Source organism: Oncorhynchus kisutch, linkage group LG5 (genome assembly GCF_002021735.2).
Source record: "Oncorhynchus kisutch isolate 150728-3 linkage group LG5, Okis_V2, whole genome shotgun sequence".
Taxonomy (NCBI): Eukaryota; Metazoa; Chordata; class Actinopteri; order Salmoniformes; family Salmonidae; genus Oncorhynchus; species Oncorhynchus kisutch.
The window spans coordinates 25,786,458-25,807,318 of record NC_034178.2 but is presented as its reverse complement, the minus strand read 5'-3'; the positions used below and the strand labels follow the sequence as shown (position 1 = coordinate 25,807,318).

Here is a 20,861-nt window from a genome sequence, read left to right as displayed (position 1 = left end):
TTGGATCAGATACAATTTTGTGGAGTTTCCCCCCAAAAAAATCTGGAGTAAAATCTAATTAATTTATATCATAGATTCTCTAGTGTCCTTGCGAATTACCTTGCAAATTGGAGGTGAAATTATTACATTCATTTGTTTTTTATTCTTCCATCACCTTCTGAATAAAAACCTCAGATGTCCCTACTTCTGAAAAAGTTAATCGGGCCAGATATGCTGAAGTTGACTCGAGTACCATTAGCCTGAACCCTGATTCTGCCGTACTCGGGAAGAGTATGAAGCCCCCTGTGTACGAGTCGATGTCGAGTTCCCCGACTCTCAAATAGAATAGGCCCGAACCCACCATGTTGACTGGAAAATGTTCTAATTTCTCAATGTTCATTTCTGTTGAAATTCTGCTCTTTTTTTCCCCGTGGGAGGATGCCCCCGGACCCCCCTACCGGCTTTGGCCCTATATTTGCTTCTAATCCTAGAATTAGCCATGCTGGCAATTCATGTCTAGTGATTTTTCTATATATTTTTTTTTTTATTATGTTTCATAAGAAGAAAGGATATTTGTAGTGATATCCTATGTTTATTTGCTATTGTATTGTAATTTGATATTTTAAAAAAATTTAATGATAATTTGACTGCGTGTGAACAGGGGCGAAATGAACGTAAAGGCAACACACAATGATTTGCTCGTTTGTTTCAGTTAACGATTTTATTCATTTCCACCGACCAAAGAGCTCAAGGAGTTATACTGAACCAAATGGCTCGCGTTGTTTGTTAGCAAGCGAATTGTGAGCAGCAAATCATTGTTCCTCGATAGCTGTTGAGCTAGCCAGTCTGCTAACGTTTCGCATTTGTGTTAGCTCCAGACAGAAGCAATGCCCAGGTAACTGTCATCAATGCATTCGACACCTAGCGTTGTGTGACACTGTCAGGTACTGTAGCCCATATTCCCTCCTTTGTTTTGTTCCTTGTTTTGATTGAATAAGCATGCTTTCTCTCGGGCGCTTGGAATTAGATTGGTCAGGTAAAGTTAGCCAGGTTGCAAGCTGTTGGTGGTCTGGTTAGCACAGATTAATAGCTAGCTGTTCAATACAGTTGATCAACTCTAGAATGTCTACTTCTTTAGCTACTTTCTCTGGGAGACATTCATTGACTGCTGTTGTTCACAGACATGTTGTTTACAGATCTCTCTCTCCCCCTGTCTCTTTCTCCCCTTCTCAGTCTCCCCACCATGAAACTGGTTCGCCTCCTGTGTCGTCACAAGACTGCTCTGGCAATTGCAGGAGTCTGCCTATTTGCTGTAGTCGTCCTCTTCCTCGCCAAGTGTACCTCCGAGACCCTGAAACAGGGCCAGGTTGACCCTCCAGGCCTAGCACCCCACGCTGCCCACTCCCGGCCCAGAGCAGAGCACCCAAAGCCCCCCTCACGCCCCAAAGACCTCTCAGCCTTCCTTGTGGTCCTCATCACCACAGGACCCAAGTACACAGAGCGGCGGAGCATTATCCGCAGCACATGGCTGACTAAGAAGGACCCGGAGGTTCTAGCTATGTTTGTGGTGGGAACAGAGGGTCTACCGGCCGAGGATATGCAGAGCCTCAACACAGAGCAGGGCCGACACAAAGACCTGCTCTTACTCCCCGAGCTGCGGGACTCGTATGAGAACCTGACCCTGAAGCTGCTGCACATGTACTCCTGGCTGGATCACAATGTAGACTTTAAGTTTGTTTTAAAAGCAGATGACGACACCTTCGCTCGCCTGGACCTGCTAAAGGTGTGTATTTTGATGCGTCCCTGGTGTTGGTACGCAGCCCTGGGGTGTTGCATGTTATGTGATTTTCTTTACAGTTTTGCCTTTTTAAAATGTTTCTATAGTGTGATATGGATAGAAACACATTTCTGTGCAAACACACAATAACATCATCTCTTCTCATCTAAAGGAGGAGCTGAAGACTAAAGAACCCAGCCGGCTGTACTGGGGGTTCTTCTCAGGCTGCGGTCGTGTCAAAACTGCAGAGAAGTGGATGGAGTCTGCTTGGGAGCTGTGTGATTACTACCTACCCTACGCCCTGGGTGGAGGCTATCTGCTCTCCTGCGACCTAATCCACTACGTGCGCATCAACGCTGCCTTCCTCAAGGTGTGGCAGAGCGAGGACGTGTCGCTCGGGGCTTGGCTGGCCCCCGTGGACGTCAAACGGACGCATGACCCACGCTTCGACACGGAGTTCAAGTCAAGGGGCTGTAGTAATAAGTACCTGGTGACCCACAAGCAGAGCCTGGAGGATATGTTAGAGAAACAGCAGACACTGCAGAGAGATGGGAGGTTGTGTAAAGAAGAGGTTAAACTCAGACTGAGTTATGTATACGACTGGAGCGTCCCGCCATCCCAGTGCTGCCAGAGGAAGGATGGAGTACCCTGATAACCCCTGACCCTGTCCATCCTCACCAATGTTTCCCCAGGCAGTATGGTGTTCTCCCTCAGCCTTGCTCTGCCGTCGTCCCCCACCTCCCCTCTTGTTCTGTTGCCCCTCAACTAAAACATTTGTTGCCTTCAGTTGACATCCATAGAAGGTGTCTGTTATGGCAGCCCGCCTATGAAAATACCTGAGGAAAACACTGTTCCCTTTTTATATGTTTACTTGTTTATTTATTCTGGAGTCCTCACGGACTAAACTGAAGCAAACTGGTACCACAGAATAGGACAGGAGTCTATGTATTTATTAATAACAGCATGTTGGGAGTGAGTGTACTTAAAGGAACTGCTATTCAGCTTACTGGTAGGACAATAAAGAGACCCAAGATGGTTTATTTTTTACATATCCATAATCAACGTTTCAGTGAAAGTGCTGATTTTATCCATTTTTAGCTAATTTTCCACCGCAGTCCCTGGGCAGGTTATTCAAAACAATAACAATACAGACAATCATTGAGCAGTAAACACACGCAGAGCAACACGTAGCATGCAGACAGAGCAATAGCACAAAAAGCAACAAAATACATAATAGCAACAAAGTGTTTTCACACCTCAAAAGCTACAAATAACATGGAAAGCAGCCATACACAGCTAGTGATTATGTTCACAAGTGTGATTGGCCTTGAGCAATGTCTTCATGTTTTTTGTGAAGTTGCGATAGGTGCAGTTGTGTGTGTCTGATTGCAGTGTATTCCAGACATGGGAAGCTCTCACAGAAAAAGCAGATTGACGAAAGGTGTTTTTCCTTCAACTGTAGTCACCTCTCATGGGTTTGGGTTTTCTGAATGAACAAAAGTCCTGAGTGGAGGGGGAGCCAGGCCATTTAGGATCTTGAATACAAGACGTGTCGTTGTATTGCACAAGATTTTTCCAACTCAGGAGCTCATGCTTTCTGAGGATGTGACAGTGATGATGGCAATTGGGCTTCCTATGAAGCACTTTGAGAGGCTGTTTGTAGATAGACAATGGGTTTTAATGTTGTACAGCAAGCTTGGGCCCAACTAGTCAAGCAGTATGTTAAGTGGGGGAGTATCATAGCACAGTTTTGCTACCTCAGTAGTCACAATTTCATATGAATTGGAAAATAGCTAGGTTGAGTTACCTTTTTCACCTGCTTTTTAAATGAGATTTTGGAATCAAGTATGATGCCAATGTACTTAAAATCGGACACCACTTGGAGCTTCTCCCGACACAGACATCTGGTTCAGTAGCATCAGTTGCCCTCTTTGTGAAGAACATGCAGACTGTTTTTTTTCTTCACATTGAGATGCAAACATGAGTCACTGAGCCACTTTGTAACCTGGACCATTACAGTAGTGAGTTCTTGTGCAGCTTGTTGTTTGCAGGCACATATCACTATATCATCTGCATACATTTGAACTTCAGACCAAGTACAGACAGAAGGCAGATCATTAATGTACAGGCTGAATAGGAGGAGCCCCAGTATCGAACCTTGGGGCATGCCCACATCATAATGTGGGCGACAGCTCATTGCTAACTGACTGACACACTTCGTTCTGTCTTCAAGGTATACTTTCATCCACCTCATTCTTGTCTATATTTACAAATTCCTGGGTCTGTCTGAGTGAAAGTGGACCTATTGGTGAATGTGATGAAAGTGATTATCTTGATATGAATATGGTGCTTATTACCTATTGATGAGGAACAATGGCCCAGAATTATACATTCAGAGCTTGATGGTGTTTGGAGTTGTATTGATGTTAAAAATGTATAATGTTGGCCTCTCTCTCCCCTGATTATTGAGAGCCTGTTCTGTTCTGCTGGGAAATTTAACCCACCTGCTGTCTGTGTTTGGTAGACGTATTTGCAAAGCCAAGTGATGCCCAACAGAGCTGTGTGTGTTTTCAGCTGAGCTTCTGTATTGGCAATTTTCCAGCTGGCATTTGGTTACTTTTCAACAAACGAAAAAATAACTGCTTCCATTAAAGATGTTGAAAGAAATTGTATGACTGTCCTCTCCTCATCGTTTGTTTAAAACATTTTGACCTATTGAGCATTTCATTAAAATGCTTTTGAAAAGTGTATTTTTGTAATAAAATCTTTATTAAGCAGTTATTTGTTGGAATAAAATGCCATCTACCTTTGTTACTAAGACAAAAGCCAGCAGACTTAGAGCTGTTTTGGCACAGTTTTCCAGAACTGAGATGGTACTCATATCAATATGTATACACCTATACTTATTGGTACTGTATATCTGTAATTTAGGAATAAATAGTATTATTCTACTACTGTAAGCTATATAACAACATTGTCTCAGCGGGCCTAATATGACAGTTAAATCTGGTCTCCCATTATAACCTGGTCGTGTTGACTGTTAACTGTTTCCACCATCTGTGACTGAGCATCAGCTCGCACTGGTGGTCACGGTGTAGGGGAAATTCCAGGACGGGATTGGTCGGATTCCAGGATGGATGAGGTCATGGATAATGTCATCGTGGCCCTTGACAGACAGAGACGATTAAATGGGCCTTTTCGACAGACGTAGCTCCCTGACAGAGGAAGAGGAGATTGTTACATTTTTTATAGGGCTGTCAAACGATAAATGCAATCGGATTAATCGCAGGATTTGCTGTTATTAATCCCGATTTATTGCAAATTCAGAATTTGCTTAAAAGTAAGCTGTAATTTAAGATTGAAAATCATTGCAATCATTTGTCTTGATTTGATCCAAAATCAGGTAAATTGATAAAGCACACTTTATTTAACCTCAACGTCAACTGTTTTTAGCTCTAAATGATGTTTAGTGTATTTCAAATGCTTTCAGACAATACGATTATTCACGGCAAAAAAATATGTTGCACTAAAATTACATAAAAGGTTAACTCAAGTTGATTGGTTAACTCTGACTGCCCTATTTTTTTGTTAACCATAATTGCCTTAGTATTTACTGAAGATTACAAAGTAAATGGTTATTATGTAGTAATTGCTGGGGAAAGGAATAGGACACATCATTGAGGTATTGTACGAGTCATCTTTAAGGTAATAAATGATTGTTTTCCATTACTATGCTCTTTGGCAATGAAATGTTATTGCCAACAAAATGCACAATAAAGAACTCACCTCTCCTGTGGCTTCTGATATCCATTTCCTGTAAACACCTGTTGAGAGTGGAAGATAAGCAATATATAGGAATTCACACAACAGTAGGGAAATCACAATATCTCTCGCAGTGATGTCAAAACATTTATCTTATAGTGAAGTCAACTTTATAACTCTCCTTGAAACACACTCACTGTATCATGATAAACCCCCACTTCACAAAAAAAAAATAACCCTGCCTTACCTGTGTGCAGGGATAGTCACATAACAGCTGAACTGCTGCTCTGAAGAAAGAGGGAAGCTTGTGCTCTCTCGGGATGAATCTTGATTGAGGGAGAAGCTCTCGCACACACACAGACATGCATGCCAAAGTAAAATCTTGGTCTTGTTTCCAGGTCAAGCTATCCCATCACTCAGAGTTGAATCAAGCAGCAGTGTAAGTGAATGTGGTGTTATGTTGAACAGGTGCATCTTACAGCTCTATGCAGGTCAAATCTGATTCCCTGTCTAATTGTCGCTCCCTCCCACTCTCCCTCCGGCAGGAGAAACTGGTGTCACAGCTGCTCAGCACAAGAGAGAGCAGGGGGGGGGGGGGGGGTGAGAGCAGATGGGGAATTATCCACCTGAGAACGCAGACAGCAGTTAACATCTATTTGAAGAGGGTTAGCCAAATATGGATATTGAGATTCTTGGAGAAACCCTGGCCTACATAAGGTAATATTCCCGCGTTTGCGGAGACTGCATTCACGGTAAACGCTGCATATGTCAGCTCAATCGGAAATTACCTTTAAATTGCAAACGCACAATAATGCGCAATTTCGGCGATATGGATTGAATCAAGCCCTAGGTTTATTTAGTTTGAGGAGTGTGAACATAATTCTGTAAAACAATCAGAAAGAAACAAAGGAGATCTTTCATTTGACCTTTTTTTGAAATCCCAGTCAATGGATCATCAACACCAGTTAACATAATAATTTCTAAAGTATACAAAACATAATGGTGAAAGCAATGAAAAGGGATATTGTCAGTCTATTCTACCCTCATCCACAATTTAACCCACCATTATCATACAAGAGTGCTTTAAGGGTTGCTATCTCTCCAACAATGGGCTTCCGAGTGACACAGCGGTCTAAGGCACTGCATCCGAGTACTAGAGGCGTCACCCTAGTTTGAATCCAGGCTGTATCACAAACAGCCGTGATTGGGAGTCCCATAGGGCGGCGCACAATTGGCCCAGCGTCGTCCGGGTTTGGGCGTTGTAGACCGTCATTGTAAATAAGAATTTGTTCTTAACTGACTTGCTTAGTTAAATAAAGGTTTAAAAATATATATATATATATATATACACGTCTACTACTTACTGTAGATTAAGACAACGCCACAATGTACATGTTATTGAGCTGTGGTCATGAGTTGCACACTTTCATTGACAGAGGTTCTCATTGCATCTTTCACTAAAATGTAACATACTGCATAAGTTGTTTTAAGTAATTTTTTAAAATTTATTTTCCCCAAAGATGACGAGCGCTATTGTCACACAACATACAGCGGGCCAGTCACAAAGCACTGGTGCAGAAATATGTAGTGGTTTTTCCAAACAGGGAAATCATACATAAATTACAGAGCAAAAAAAAGAAGAACAGAGGTTGAAAGAAAATAAGAGGTTAAGCTGGACACCAAGACATTTCTCCTATATTAGTTTTGTTTGTGAAAATTTGGCAAGGAACCAAGAGTTTACCTGAACATGTGACCTTACAGCTTTTAACTATGGCCCAGAGTTATTCCTGGTTGTTGAAAAATGATAGTGACAATAATCATGACAATGTACAACCACTTTAACGTTAAAAAATACCTTTGAATAAACAAAGAGATATTTAGACTTAACAACAATGCATGTGATGCTCTTCTCTATGGTGCTCTACAGAAAACAGTTTTTTCAAATCTATTATACTGACTTTCCCCCCTAAATATATACAACCGAAGTCTGACTTTAAACAGGAATTAATATTTTCCACATGATTTTAGGCTATTCCTTTATACCAGTCCTTTCCCCAGAATAAACCGTTGAGAATGGTAATTAGATGATAATAAAAATAATTAAAAACCTATTTCTGCTAACAACAGTATTAAATAAAGATACTACTCAACACATGAGCGTGCTGAGTACATCAGCATGCTGACACTACTTAGCATGCTGACATCTCTATCACTTTGATCCCTAATCCATTCCAGGTGGACCACGTTTTTGTTTCAGCCCAGAGCTAACACACCCGATTCAACTAATCAATGGCTTGGTGACTGGTTGAGCAATCGAACAGTAGAATCAGATGTGTTAGAACAAAGAATGTGCACCTCAAGAATAGAAACACTGTTCTATAAGATCTGTACAGGAAACTCAGGGTCAACTGGATGACAGTAGTGTCATGCAGGGATGGATGATGTCAGGTTTAGAAGAGTGCAGTGAGCTACAGGGATCTTATTTACCTAATGTGGGGCACTATTGGCTTATCCTTATCCTTTACAGGTCCTGGGTGAATAAATTGGGAGTGTTGGGCACACATTGTCCAAACAGTGTCCATGGGTGGCAAACCAGCACAGGCCAATCCAGCCTAGCCAAGCCTGGCCATGTCCGGTCCACTCCAGTCCATCCTAGTCCAGTCTGGTCCATCCCAGCCTGACACTGTCACTTTAAGGAGACCAGGTACAATGCCATCGTCAGACAGGTTATCGCCACAGCATGGTGGAGTCTAGTCCCAATCACTGCAGCTGAGAGATGAGAGATAGAGAGCAAAAGAGACCAAGTAAAACAGAAGGGAGACAGAGAATGGGGGTGCAAGACAGAGAGAGATGGAGGGATACAGAGATGGGGAGGGATACAGAGGGGAGAGAGATACAGAGAGGGGAGGGATGGACAGATAGGGGAGGAAATAGAATGGGGGAATGAGGGAGAAAAAAAACAGTACCTCTCTGCTTCAGACTACGATGAAACTGTAGCATAGCTTTTTGGCTGTAGTTAGAAACACAAACCCAGTATTTATATCCCATTCTTCTATTACATAGATGGAAATGACTACTTGATTGATTGATGGCTTACCTTTATAGAACACCCCCCACACACCTTTCTTTTCTGAGAGTAGCCAGCTGTTGAGGCGAGGCACCTTCTTGAGGTATGCACATGTACAGATGAACAGAATCCCAAATACCACAATCCCATCCAACGAGTACACTGAGGAGAGGAGAAAAAAAACACATCATTTGGTCTGAAGATGACATCTGGAGATATGGATGGTGGTTCAATTTTCGATGCTGAACTACCATTGCCTTGGATATTTTAATATTTTATTGACAACAATAGATTGACAGATTGTATCTTGTTGAAGCTAGCACACAATCACTTCTTGATGTCTACAGCAATGGTAAAATACCATTGCCAGTGAAACCAGTTTGACAGCTAGGCTACACTTGATACCTGTGTGATTAGCGTGCTAGATACCTAGCTATGTCAACATCAATTACAAAAGCAGGGTTGATGCCAGTAATAGCTAGGTGATTTATAAACGTCCCACCAAACATGTCACAACATAGATAGCTAGCTACCAGATGGGCGTATTAGAATGCAAATTGACGATGCACTTTTCAGTTCATAAATCAAAATGTTAGCCAATTGATGTTGGCTAGCTACAGCACGGTCTGTAGCCACGTCTACAGAACCATATGGTAGCTAGCTAGCAAAGTAGCACAATGATAATTAATCGAATCACAAAGGGAGAGCTAGCTAACTAAAGCTACAGTATATCGCTAACGTCTGCTTCTTTACTTTGAAAACAGTGCATCTCCTGTAAGATGACCTACAAAACGTCACATCAAACTTACCATTTGTCATGTTTGCAGTTTGCTGCTGTCCAAGACTGTGTTGAAGTCTCAGTTATTTTCAAAGGTCCATGTTGTTGTCAAATGTTGTCCTCCTTCCCTGTGTTAGTCGGCAGCCAGCATGACCAATCGAGTGACAACTAATGGATGGAAAACAAATGACATATCCGGGTTCATCAGGACAGAGCAATGGAACTCAGATATTGTGAGTAAGAAAGCCAAACCAAAGATGGTTTAGAAACTCTGTGGACAAACTGGGTTAGTAATGTATTTTTCTTAAATGTTTAAATGTTTGTATTTTTAATCTACGGTCTCCTCCACATGAAAGGGACAATTCACACCAAAATCAAAGTTGGTCAGGTGATCTTTGTCCCAGCCAATTGTGTATCAAGGAGAGATACAGTATATTGAAAAATCTTGGAGGGTTATGGAGCTTCACAGTGGAGTGTCTGTAAGAACACTAGGATCTCAGTTCTCAGTTGACTAACTATTGTTGCACCCATAAAAATCTGTCAATTTAAGCTAGAGATATCTGTTTTGTTGCATGGGCTGCGTCTCAATCCACTTAATCAGCCTATGTCGGCTTTCCACATATGTGGTGGACGTTTTGGCCTACTAACTAATATGACCCCTCTATGGAAAGATGAGACTCTCACAAAGCCCAGTAGGACTGGTATGAAGGTAACCTGGTACCGGTTTAAAAAATGAATGGAAGTATGGAGGTTAAATATCTGTTAAAAAAACAAAAATATTTCCTAATCTTTCTTATATCTCCTAGATATAGGACTGACACTTCCAAACCTTATTCCTTATGATAAAACATTTTTCTCTGTTTTTCCATATCTTAGCTTAGTAGAACCCATAAAGATGGATGGATGATTTTTAAGCAACAATGCATCCAGGTGAAACAGAGGATGAACTTCAGAAGGTAAGGACTATGAACTATATTACACATTAAACATGTTCAAACACTACATGCTTCCAGTCTATGATTTTGCCAGAATGATTGATTGGAAGTAGTGATGTAAAGTTCGCAAACGATTTGTTATTTTTGAACTACTCTTTTTACTCGCTTGAGAGTCGTGATGCGTTTTTCCGAGTGACTTGTTATTTTTTGTCGTTAGTTTGACCTTGTGGCTGCAATGAATTCTACAGCAGCATTAATATGCGCTCCTCCGGCTCAGTGGCTCAGGATACAGCACTTGCTCTGACCCACTGTCTATCCGACCAACTATGCGCACAGAAAAATAAATCATGCTGCAGGCAACGTAGAGAAGAGAAATACATGTTTTAGAACTGATAATTGATCGCATGGTGCAATAATTAATGCAATGAATTGATTTATCGATGGACACAGCTTTGTAGAACCAAAACATGGCCTACACAGCTCAACTCGAACTCTAGTACGAATCGTTTGGGGGGCTGCAGTTTGCAAACAATATTGTGCTAATCTCCCTGGTGGCAGTCAAGCAATTGCATTCCGCCAAGAGTCGTTCACATTCTAGTCCGGTTGTGGCCATAGACCTTGTTTGAAACGTATCAATAAATAGTCTTATTTGTAGGCTATGCCTGGAGATCAGAAATGTACATTGTTTGAAGCACACTTTTATGATTCTCATTCACAAATGACAGCTCCAATAAGCCCCCTATGGCGAACAAGAGGCTTGTAGAATTCGTTCGAGTTTTTAATTCATCGTTTGCCGGTAGGGGGTCCTGCGTGCTCTGAGCATTACTGAATCAAATTAAAGAAATGAGTCGAACGTAATGAGTCGAACGTTTTTTTCTTTTGACTGAACGAGTTGAAAAGATCTGAGTCAGTAAAAAGAGCAAACTTCCCATCACTAATTGGAAGCATGTGAGCCTAATTAAGGTGTGTTGGGGGAGGACGTTAGCCTCGTACGAACCATCCTGATCTTGCAAGCTCAAAATCTGTTTTGCTCTATACGTGTAGCGAAATGGAATGTGAGCTAGCGAGATCAGGATAGTTTGTATGAGGCTAGGAGGACATACAGCCCCTGTAGAAACCTGGAAATGGGGGTGATTGGTGGAAATGTGTGGATTTTCTACATACTGTATATAAAGCTAAACAAATAGGGTGTAATAAGTGTCTAAATGTATAGCATGCGTATGCTAATCGTTAGCTGCAACCTAATAAGCTAGGCCTATGATTACTGCAAGTAAAAATGTATGCAGCAGGCTCGTGCAGATGGCAATTAAAAATATTGGGGAAACATCAAGATAGTAAGGCAATCATACCACTGTGATATGTTAAATAAGCCCAACGGGTCAATCACTATTGCATACATAATTTTTTTTCAACATTTCGACACAGTTTCTAAACCTGTCTTTGATTTCAACATGTAGCCTACAGTAAAAGGCAAAGGATATTAGGAATTACTACATATTTCAGTGGGATTTCCCTGTTGGCCAAACTCAAATCACGTGAGATGTGTGAATAGGGACGGGGTAGCACTTCAGGGGCTTATTAAAACCGATTCTGTTGCAAAACGTTTCTTAAACGGAAGCAACCTGAAAAAAAACGGGTAGGGCCCTACCTGAGTTTATTCAATAGAAAAACGTATATATTTTTTTCAACTGTTTGGACTAAGGATTACACCCAGCTCACGGTCCCTCTCAACACAGTCAAGTGGCGCGTTTGAGTGGCTGAAGCAAACGACAGTAGACAAATGTCGAGGAGTAAAGTTGGGGAAGGTGCAGTGGTGACAGCCGCAGTCAGACACTAATGTGGTTTTTCAACATGGCAGTGTTGCAATTGTTTATAAACGTGTTTTACATTGTACAGTCAATTAGTGAGAGAGAAACCCAAATATCACCGTTATTTGTATATATCCACTGTTCGACATGAATGGCAGCAACCTTGGTTAATTAATAATGCAGGGGTGGCTTCAGGATGAAGTTGGTGAAGAGCATAGAGATAGGACTTTATATTTGTATATATTTACTTTTTGTATATATACTTTAAAATGGCAGAAGCATGGTGGAAGCCCTCAATGTAGGCCGTCATTGTAAATACGAATTTGTTCTGACTTGCCTCGTTAAATAAAACAAAAATGGGGCTGACAATGCCAAAGGGTCCCTTTGGCCACTAGAGGACTCTATTATTCTCTATGGCGAAGAGCAACTGCAAAAACATGCAGTTGACTGCAGTCAAAACGTCATGACCTTTGATCGCATATTTTTTGTGAAGTTCATGTTGTCCACATGTAGGCGCAAATCGGACAGTTTTTATCCACTTAATGCAATGCATTTTGAAAGTCGATTTGACAAAAGTGATCCGCTGAACGTAGCCATGAACAGGATCGCAATCTGCAGAGAGGAGAAATCAATCATAGCTCACTGTGTTTCGGGCTCTGCTGTTCAGTCATAGCTCACTGTGTTCAGGCTCTCATGTAGTGCACTGGATAAAGTTTGCACGGTCCGGAATGCGCGCGACCAAATTCGTCTATTGGTTGGGTCAACAATAGTTATCGTTGTATTGAGTTTTAGGCACCACCAGCATCACTAGTACCACGCAAACGAGGAAACCGAAGTTACGACGGACTTGTTTGTCTGCATTCTGCAGGGAATGTTTCACAAGGAGAGACCCACTTTCTACCGACAGGAGCTCAACAAGACGATATGGGAGGTCCCGGAGCGGTACCAGACCCTGTCCCCGGTCGGCTCGGGAGCCTACGGGTCCGTCTGGTAGGTACCTTTCCAGTAAATCAACTATATCTACGAGAACTAAAGCCTGCTTAGTGAACTCTGCTCCGTCCTACGAAATATTTTTCATCCATATTACAAGTATATAAACTAGAGCTAATATAGAGTTACCCCGTTCATAGACTCTAAATGCTTATGTCCCTATTGACGGTATAAATATTTTGACGAAGGTTTGCTTTCCCTCTCTTGGAGAGATAAGGAACATAATTTTCATATCAGTTAAAAAAAAGGTTAAATTACTACGCACTCGAGCCTTTTAGGGGCGTAAGTAAGATTTTTTGGGGACTCCCACCTTGTAGCAAAACATTTTTAGTGACCCCCCCCCCCCCCTGTCAGCAGAGAGAAATTGCATTTTTAAAGTTAATTTCCTGCAATTCTACACATTTTACCATGACTTACAGTGCCTTGCAAAAGTATTCATCCATCTGGGCGTTTTTCCTATTTTGTTGCATGACAACCTCTAATTTAAATATATTTTTATTTGGATTTCATGTAATGGACATACACAAAAGAGTCCAAATTGGTGAAGTGAAATGAAAAAAATAACACGGTACACAGCGTTGTACGAGATCTTCAGTTTCTTGGCAATTTCTCACTTGGAATATCCTTCATTTCTCAGAACAAGAATAGACTGACAAGTTTCAGAAGAAAGGTCTTTGTTTCTGGCCATTTTGAGCCTGTAATCGAATCCACAAATGCTGATGATCCAGATACTCAACTAGTCTAAAGAAGGCCAGTTTTATTGCATCTTTTAATCAGAACAACAGTTTTCAGCTGTGCTAACATAATTGCAAAAGGGTTTTCTAATGATCAATTAGCCTTTTGAAATGATAAACTTGGATTAGCTAACACAACGTGCGATTGGAACACAGGAGTGATGGTTGCTGATAATGGGCCTCTGTATGCCTAAATAGATATTCCATTAAACAAATCTTTCTTTCCAGATACAATAGTAATTTACAACATTTAGCAATATCTACACTGTATTTCTGATCTATTTGATGTTTTTTTAATGGACAAAAAAAATAGCTTTTCTTTCAAAAACAAGGACATATCTAAGTGACCCCAAACTTTTGAACAGTAGTGTGTGTACATGCATACATACATAAACTCAGGGAAAAAAAGAAACGCCCCTTTTTCAGGACCCTGTCTTTCAAAGATAATTCGTAAAAAGTGTAAAGGGTTTAAACACATGCTGAAGGAGGCATGAGGACTGCAGATGTGGCCAGGGAAATAAATTGCAATGTCCTTATTGGGAGACGCCTAAGACAGCGCTACATGGAGACACGACGGACAGCTGATCGACCTCGCAGTGGCAGACCACATGTATCACCACCTGCACAGGATCGGTACATCCGAACAGCACACCTGCGGGCGAGACGGGTACAGGATGGCAACAACAACTGCCCGAGTTACACCAGGAATGCACAATCCTTCCATCAGTGCTCAGACGGTCCGCAACAGGCTGAGAGAGGCTGGACTGAGGGCTTGTAGGCCTGTTGTAAGGCAGGTCCTCACCAGACATCACCGGCAACAACGTCACCTATGGGCACAAACCCACCGTCGCTGGACCAGACAGGACTGGCAAAAAGTGCTCTTTACTGACGTGCCGCGGTTTTGTTTCACCAGGGGTGAGGGTTGGATTTGCGTTTATCGTCGAAGAAATGAGCGTTACACCAAGGCCTGTACTCTGGAGCGGGATCGATTTGGATGTGGAGGGTCCGTAATGGTCTGGGGCGGTGTGTCACAGCATCATCGGACTGAACTTGTTGTCATTGCAGGCAATCTCAACGCTATGCGTTGCAGGAAAGACGTCCTCCTCCCTCATGTGGTACCCTTCCTGCAGGCTCATCCTGACATGACCCTCCAGCATGACAACGCCACCAGCCATACTGCTCGTTCTGCGTGTGATTTCCTGCAAGACCATGTTCTGCCATGGCCAGCGAAGAGCCCGGATCTCAATCCCATTGAGCACGTCTGGGACCTGTTGGATCGGAGGGTGAGGTCTTGGGCCATTCCCCCCCCCCAGGAATGTCCTGGAACTTTCAGGTGCCTTGGTGGAAGAGCGGCAAAGGAAGAACTGGCAAATCTGGTGTCGTCCATGAGGAGGAGATGCACTCTAATGCAGCTCTAATGCAGCTGGTGGCCACACCAGATACTGACTGTTACTTTTGATTTGCCCCCCCCCCCCCCCCCCCCTTTGTTCAGGGACACATTATTCAATTTCTGTTAGTCACATGTCTGTGGAACTTGTTCAGTTTATGTCTGTTGTTGAATCTTGTTATGTAAATACAAATATTTACACATGTTCAGTTTGGTGAAAAATAAACTCAGTTGACAACTTTTGCTGAGTTTACATGCACAGTACCAGTCAAAAGTTTGGACACACCTACTCATTCAAGTGTTTTTCTTTATTTTTTAAACTATTTTCTGCATTGTAGAATGATAGTGAAGACATCAACTATTAAATAACACATGGAATCATGTAGTAACCAAAAAAGGTTAAACAAGTAAAAAAATATATTTTAAACTTGAGATTCTTCAAAGAAGCCACCCTCTGCCTTGATGACAGCTTTGCACACTCTTGTTCGAGCTAGAAACACAAGCATTTCGCTACACCCGCGATACACATGTTTAGCAGATGTTATGTGACAAATAAAATTGTATTCAATTTATTTATGACCTATTGCAGGGTGTAGCAATCTGCAATGTTTCAAATCACAAAATCAGGCCAGGGGATAATTTGCTTCTCAGCATTTTACGATAGCTGCCTACGAAGTGTCAGTCAGTGTAAAAATGAGGTTACTGTAACCAGATTGCTGTGCTACGTACTCTTCTGAGTGACTTGGGTCTGACTGTCTTTCAAACATCAGATTATCTTTGTTTTTGTGCAGATAGAAAATAAAATGTGCCTACCTGGATGGTTTTCCTGGTGAACATCATCCTGTATACAAAAATAGATTAGCTAGCTTTTTCATTTACGAGAATTTAACAGTCTAGACGAAAGACTTCAGTCGCCTATTCACTACTGCCTCTCAACTAAACAGCACATATACAACAACGTTAATGCATCATCTGTCAGTTGTAGAAACCCGACTGTGTATGGTTCTTGTGCCTATCCCAAATCAAAATGTGACGTCTTTGGCATGCATGGTCATGATTAGGCTACTGAATGAAAAACATTTTATGCATGATGATAACAATGTAGGCTAGGCATACGGGGTGGGTATTCCAATGGCCCCACATGATGTTGCTTGAACTTGGCTGAATCATTATGCTTACATCTGAATGTAATCAGAAAGTGACTAAAACTGTACGGAAGTTTCTAGTTACATCACCTTGTGCCCAATAGCCCCTTGCTCCCTTTACATCCCTGCATGTTCTAGTAGCGCACTCTAACCCAGGCCAGCAGGCAGTGTGACGGATAGAAAGTCACGTGGTTGCCGGGCAGAAAGCAGCCCCACCTCCCCAGTCAGAGTAATGAGCGTTCTATTCTATAGGCATCTGCTGCCCTGCCGGTGATGAGCCTGGAATGATGTCATCTTTTCCCATTGTGTGTGTACACTGATGAGTCATAACTGTGAGATTAGGTAGCCTAGTCTCTTCGATTGAGTCATCCTGCTGTAGTCTCCTCAAGGTCCCTTTGACAAGAAGACTTCATTATAAGAATAGTTATTCTTCTGGACATGCTAAGTGTGTGTCTCACTGTTAAGTTGTTTTGTACAGTAGCAGCTGTTGATGCATTATTTTGCTTTCATTTTGCTTTCAGTTGGAAAGTGATGAATTGATCCTTTTGTCACTAGATGGCCATGCTAGAAAGGACAAAGGTGACAATGGCAATATCATCAGCAGTGGTGGGGAAAGTACCTAATTGTCTTACTTGGAAGTCACCCAGTAAAATACTACTTGAGTAAATGTCTACAAGTATAAATAATTTCAAGTTCCTTATATTAAGCAAACCAGACAGCATCGTTGTTTTAGATTTTTTTTTTACGGATAGCAAGGGGCAAACTCCAACACTCAGACAAGATTTACAATTGAAGAATTTGTGTTTAGTGAGTCTGCCAGATCAGAGGAAATAGGGATGACCAGGGTTGTTCTCTTGATAAGTGCATGAATTTGACCATTTTCCTTTCCTGCTAGCCATACAAAATGTAATGAGTACTTTTGGGTGTCAGGGAAATTGTGTAAAAAGTACCTTATTTTGTTTAGTAATGTAGTAAAGTAAAGGTTACCCCAAAAAACTACTTAAGTAAAAAATACTTTAAAGTATTACTTAAGTACTTTATACCACTGATCATCAGAAAGTGAGCAGAAAATATATGAGCTATTTGTACTTTAATTTGCGTTTAGGGTTAGTGGTAAGGGTAGCGGTAAGGGTTAATGTTAAGTTAGTGTCGGCGGTTGAAAGCTCTGAACTTCTGTCTCTGTATTATAGCCAAATATTGATGAGCTGCTGCGTCTCACTGGTCTCCTGGACAGTGCAGTTGCAGTAAATTGTGCGACACTGCACTAGGCTAAATTAGACTTATAGTGCTGGCAGTGAGCTAAAACGTTGTCATAGGACTTCAGTGCTCTCAGAGCCTCAGTATACTCTATAGGCCTAAGTACTGTACCTTCTTGGGCGATGCAGTGAAACATACTTTGAGAGTGCGTTGACATTGTTGAGAGAAAAGCAACGTTGAGAGAGCGTGGCAGTGCAGTACTCTATAATGGGAGAGTAGTGGGGTATTCATAGACTAGATATGTGCCTGAAATGGCACTATAGATGGTGCACTACTTTTGACCAGAGTCACATGGTCAAGTAGTGCGCTATGTAGGGAATAGGGTGCCATTTGGGACACAGTCCGTCCTTCCAGTTGTCTTGGCTATTCCATGAGTCAGTTCCTGTAGTCCTGTATGCAGTCAGTCAGTTGGTTGCCCGGGCCAGTCAGGCCAATCAGACCGTTGTTCAGAGAAGTCAGTCAATCAGTGGCTGCGTTTCTTGGTTTTATTTTTTGCAGTCCCGCTACTCAGATGATCAGATCTCACATCGCCTGGAGAAATGTCTAGCATATCATGTTAAAGTGGTTCCTGATACGGCGAATGGATCTTATCATATGCCCAGCAGGACTGCAAAGAAAGACAAGCTGGGATGCCAACCTTTCAGCCAGTCGGTTTCGAGTTAATGTATGTATTTGTTCCTGCCACCAGGCGGTCCCTCCCTCCCAGTCCTCATTGTGAACTCTGCCTAATAAAGGATTGTAAGCACCATGTTTGGGATTCTAGATTCTACCCCATCTGTCATTCCAAGCCTTTTTGAGAAAACCAGTCCCATCACAGACCTCACTCTATTCCTGCTCTGTTCCTAGAATTGGTTCTTAGAATGGAAGCCATCCAGGAGTTCCATGCTTAGAGTGTTTATGCAAAGAGTGTTCAGAGTTATTAATAATATATATTGGTAAGACTTTACTTTAAGACATTTTAAGAGGTGGGTTGTAAATGTTTTATTGAAGGTAGTTCATAGACAGTTAATAATTGGTTAAATATGAAGTTTATAAAAATGTGTAAACAGATATGGCCTCATTAGAGTAGGTTGCTGGTGTTGGTACAGTTGGGAGTGCTATGGTATCCAGTGCCCTCAGAGCCAGCCACTAAGCCAAGCTTACACAAACACAAATGCATTTATAATACATAACAAAACAATGGTACTAAGATGACCTACTGAAAAGTTTGCCTTCTTTGATAAGACCATATGTAGTTGTGGTAACAAGTTTACTCTGAGGGGAAACCAGCTTCTATACTTATCTGACTTCGTAGGAACTTGCTTCCTTATTCCTTGGTGTTTAGAGGGCAAACTCTACACATAGTAGTTTAGTTTATCAGGATCCCATTTAGCTACTGCACATGCAGCAGCTACTCTTATGGTCCACATAAAATGTACAAATACATTACAGAACAGTAATAGACAAGAACAACGTAAGATAATAATACATTAAATAATTATAAAATTTTTAAAAAGTGTATATATAGGGAAGACAACAAAAATAATATTTACACACTTCATTTATACAGTACCAGTCAAGTTTGGACACACCTACTCATTCAAGGGTTTTTGGTTACTACATGATTCCATATGTGTTATTTCATAGTTTGATATATTCACTATTATTCTACAATGTAGAAAATAAAGAAAAACCCTTGAATGAGTAGGTGTGTCTAAACATTTGACTGGTACTGTACATATTCTTATACAGTACAGTTAAATTAGGTCATTAGAAAGAGGAGAGGCACTGTGATACAATATATTTTAGTTTTTTAAGCTAAACTAGCTGTTTTCCTGAGTAACCACTGGTGTCAGAGCATTCCACGATGACATGACTATATATAATGTGACGCATTAAATCTGTTTTTGGTTTGGGTACTGTGAAGAAACCGATAGTGGCGGGTCTAGTGGGGTATGTATGCCTGAAGTGTATGCAAATAGACTATACAACTGGTTAGGCATTTTCAACACACAAATGTTCCTTAAAAAGACTAGAAGGGAAGCAGTCAATTTCTCCTCGACCATGAAAGACTATCATGCATGTTGTTGATGTTAGTTCTGTTGTGTGCGGTTGAGGGCAAGGCGTGTTGCTTTGTTTTGAGCCCGCTGTGGCTTTCTTTGGTCTTACTTTGCTGCACCTGATCATATTACCAGACATGAATCACGTTGTGATCAAAGCCTGAACAACTAGTACAGGTGTGTTAAAAAAAAACAACGCATAACATAATTTTATAACAGGCATGCCTCTCCCCATCTTCACAACAACTTTGTCAATATGACTTGACCATATTAACTGAACAGCCAGTGTTACTTCTAGGTGTTCAGATTCTTCAACTTGTTCCATGGTCACACCTTTTATACACAACTCCAGTTGAGGTTTAGGTCTAAGAGTTATGCTTTGAGCCAAATGTAATGCTTTTAGTTTTAGATGTATTTAAGGCCAGTTTATTGTTCATTGCTCATTCTAACACTGACTGTAACTCCTTGCTAAGAGTTTCAGTGAGCTCACTGGCTCTAAGTGCTGATGTGTAGTGTGCAATCATCAGCATATATAGTCATTTTAGCTTGTAAGACAAGTGGCAAATAATTTGTAAATATAGAGAAGAGTAATGGCCCAAGGCAATTGCCCTGGGGAATACCGTACTGTACATTTCTGATGTTAGAGAAGCTTCCATTAAAGAATACTCTCTGAGTTCAATTGGATAAATAACTCTCCAACCATGTGATGACGGGTGACGTAAAGCCATAACAAGTATTTTTTTCAATAATAAGTGATGATCAATAGTCTCAAAAGCTGCACTGAAATCTAACAATACAGCTCCAACTATCATCTGATTATCCATTTATTTTAGCCAATTATCAGTCATCTAAGTCAGTGCAGTACAAGTTGAGTGCCCTTCCCTATGCATGCTGAAAGTCCGTAACTAACTTGTTCTTTAAAAAATGCCCTTGTATTTGTTCAAACACAATTCTCTCCATCAGTTTACTAAGAACAGTCAGCTTTACTGATTGAGCTGCTGTTAGAGCCAGCAAAGGGTGCTTTACTATTTTTAGGTAGTGGAATTACTTTCGCTTCCTTCCGCTCCCGTGGACACACACAATCCTTTAGGCTTTGGTTAAATATATGGCAAATGGGGTGGCAATACAGTCCGCTACCATTCTCAATAACTTCCCAACTAGGTTGTCTATACCAGGTGGCTTATAGACCTCTTCCACCCAAAT

General features: G+C 41.4%; 3 protein-coding genes across 6 annotated transcripts in view; 2 read left to right on the top strand and 1 right to left on the bottom strand.

Annotated features, from left to right (window-relative positions):
- Window positions 1-619: 619 nt before the first annotated feature.
- Window positions 620-5,552, top strand: LOC109890807 (beta-1,3-galactosyltransferase 6-like). 2 transcript variants are annotated; one of them, XM_020482845.2, is made up of 3 exons: window positions 620-923; window positions 1,213-1,762; window positions 1,929-5,552. In XM_020482845.2, exons 2-3 carry the CDS (start codon window positions 1,223-1,225, stop codon window positions 2,406-2,408), a joined length of 1,020 nt encoding a protein of 339 aa, XP_020338434.1. In that variant the 5' UTR covers window positions 620-923; window positions 1,213-1,222; the 3' UTR covers window positions 2,409-5,552. The 2 variants fall into 2 exon arrangements, with proteins under 2 accessions (XP_020338434.1, XP_020338433.1); XM_020482844.2 differs by having other exon boundaries at window positions 627-874.
- Window positions 5,553-6,999: 1,447 nt separating this feature from the next.
- LOC109890805 (protein kish-B-like) lies at window positions 7,000-9,540 on the bottom strand. Its single transcript, XM_020482843.2, has 3 exons — window positions 9,395-9,540; window positions 8,616-8,747; window positions 7,000-8,287 (listed from the first exon to the last, which is right to left on the bottom strand). The coding sequence occupies exons 1-3, from the start codon at window positions 9,402-9,404 to the stop codon at window positions 8,205-8,207; spliced, it is 225 nt and encodes a 74-aa protein (XP_020338432.1). The 5' UTR covers window positions 9,405-9,540; the 3' UTR covers window positions 7,000-8,204.
- A 293-nt stretch (window positions 9,541-9,833) lies between these two features.
- The window catches only part of LOC109890804 (mitogen-activated protein kinase 14A-like), a 47,715-nt gene continuing 36,687 nt past the window's right edge, over window positions 9,834-20,861 (top strand). Inside the window, exons 1-3 of one of the 3 annotated variants that reach the window (XM_031824727.1) lie at window positions 9,970-10,072; window positions 10,240-10,319; window positions 12,975-13,096. In XM_031824727.1, the coding sequence (XP_031680587.1) occupies window positions 10,284-10,319; window positions 12,975-13,096 (158 nt within the window). In that variant the 5' untranslated portion in view covers window positions 9,970-10,072; window positions 10,240-10,283. Of the gene's footprint in view, window positions 10,073-10,239; window positions 10,320-11,928; window positions 12,104-12,974; window positions 13,097-20,861 lie in introns of those variants that run through there. The other 2 variants (XM_031824728.1, XM_020482841.2) reach the window with 2 other exon arrangements.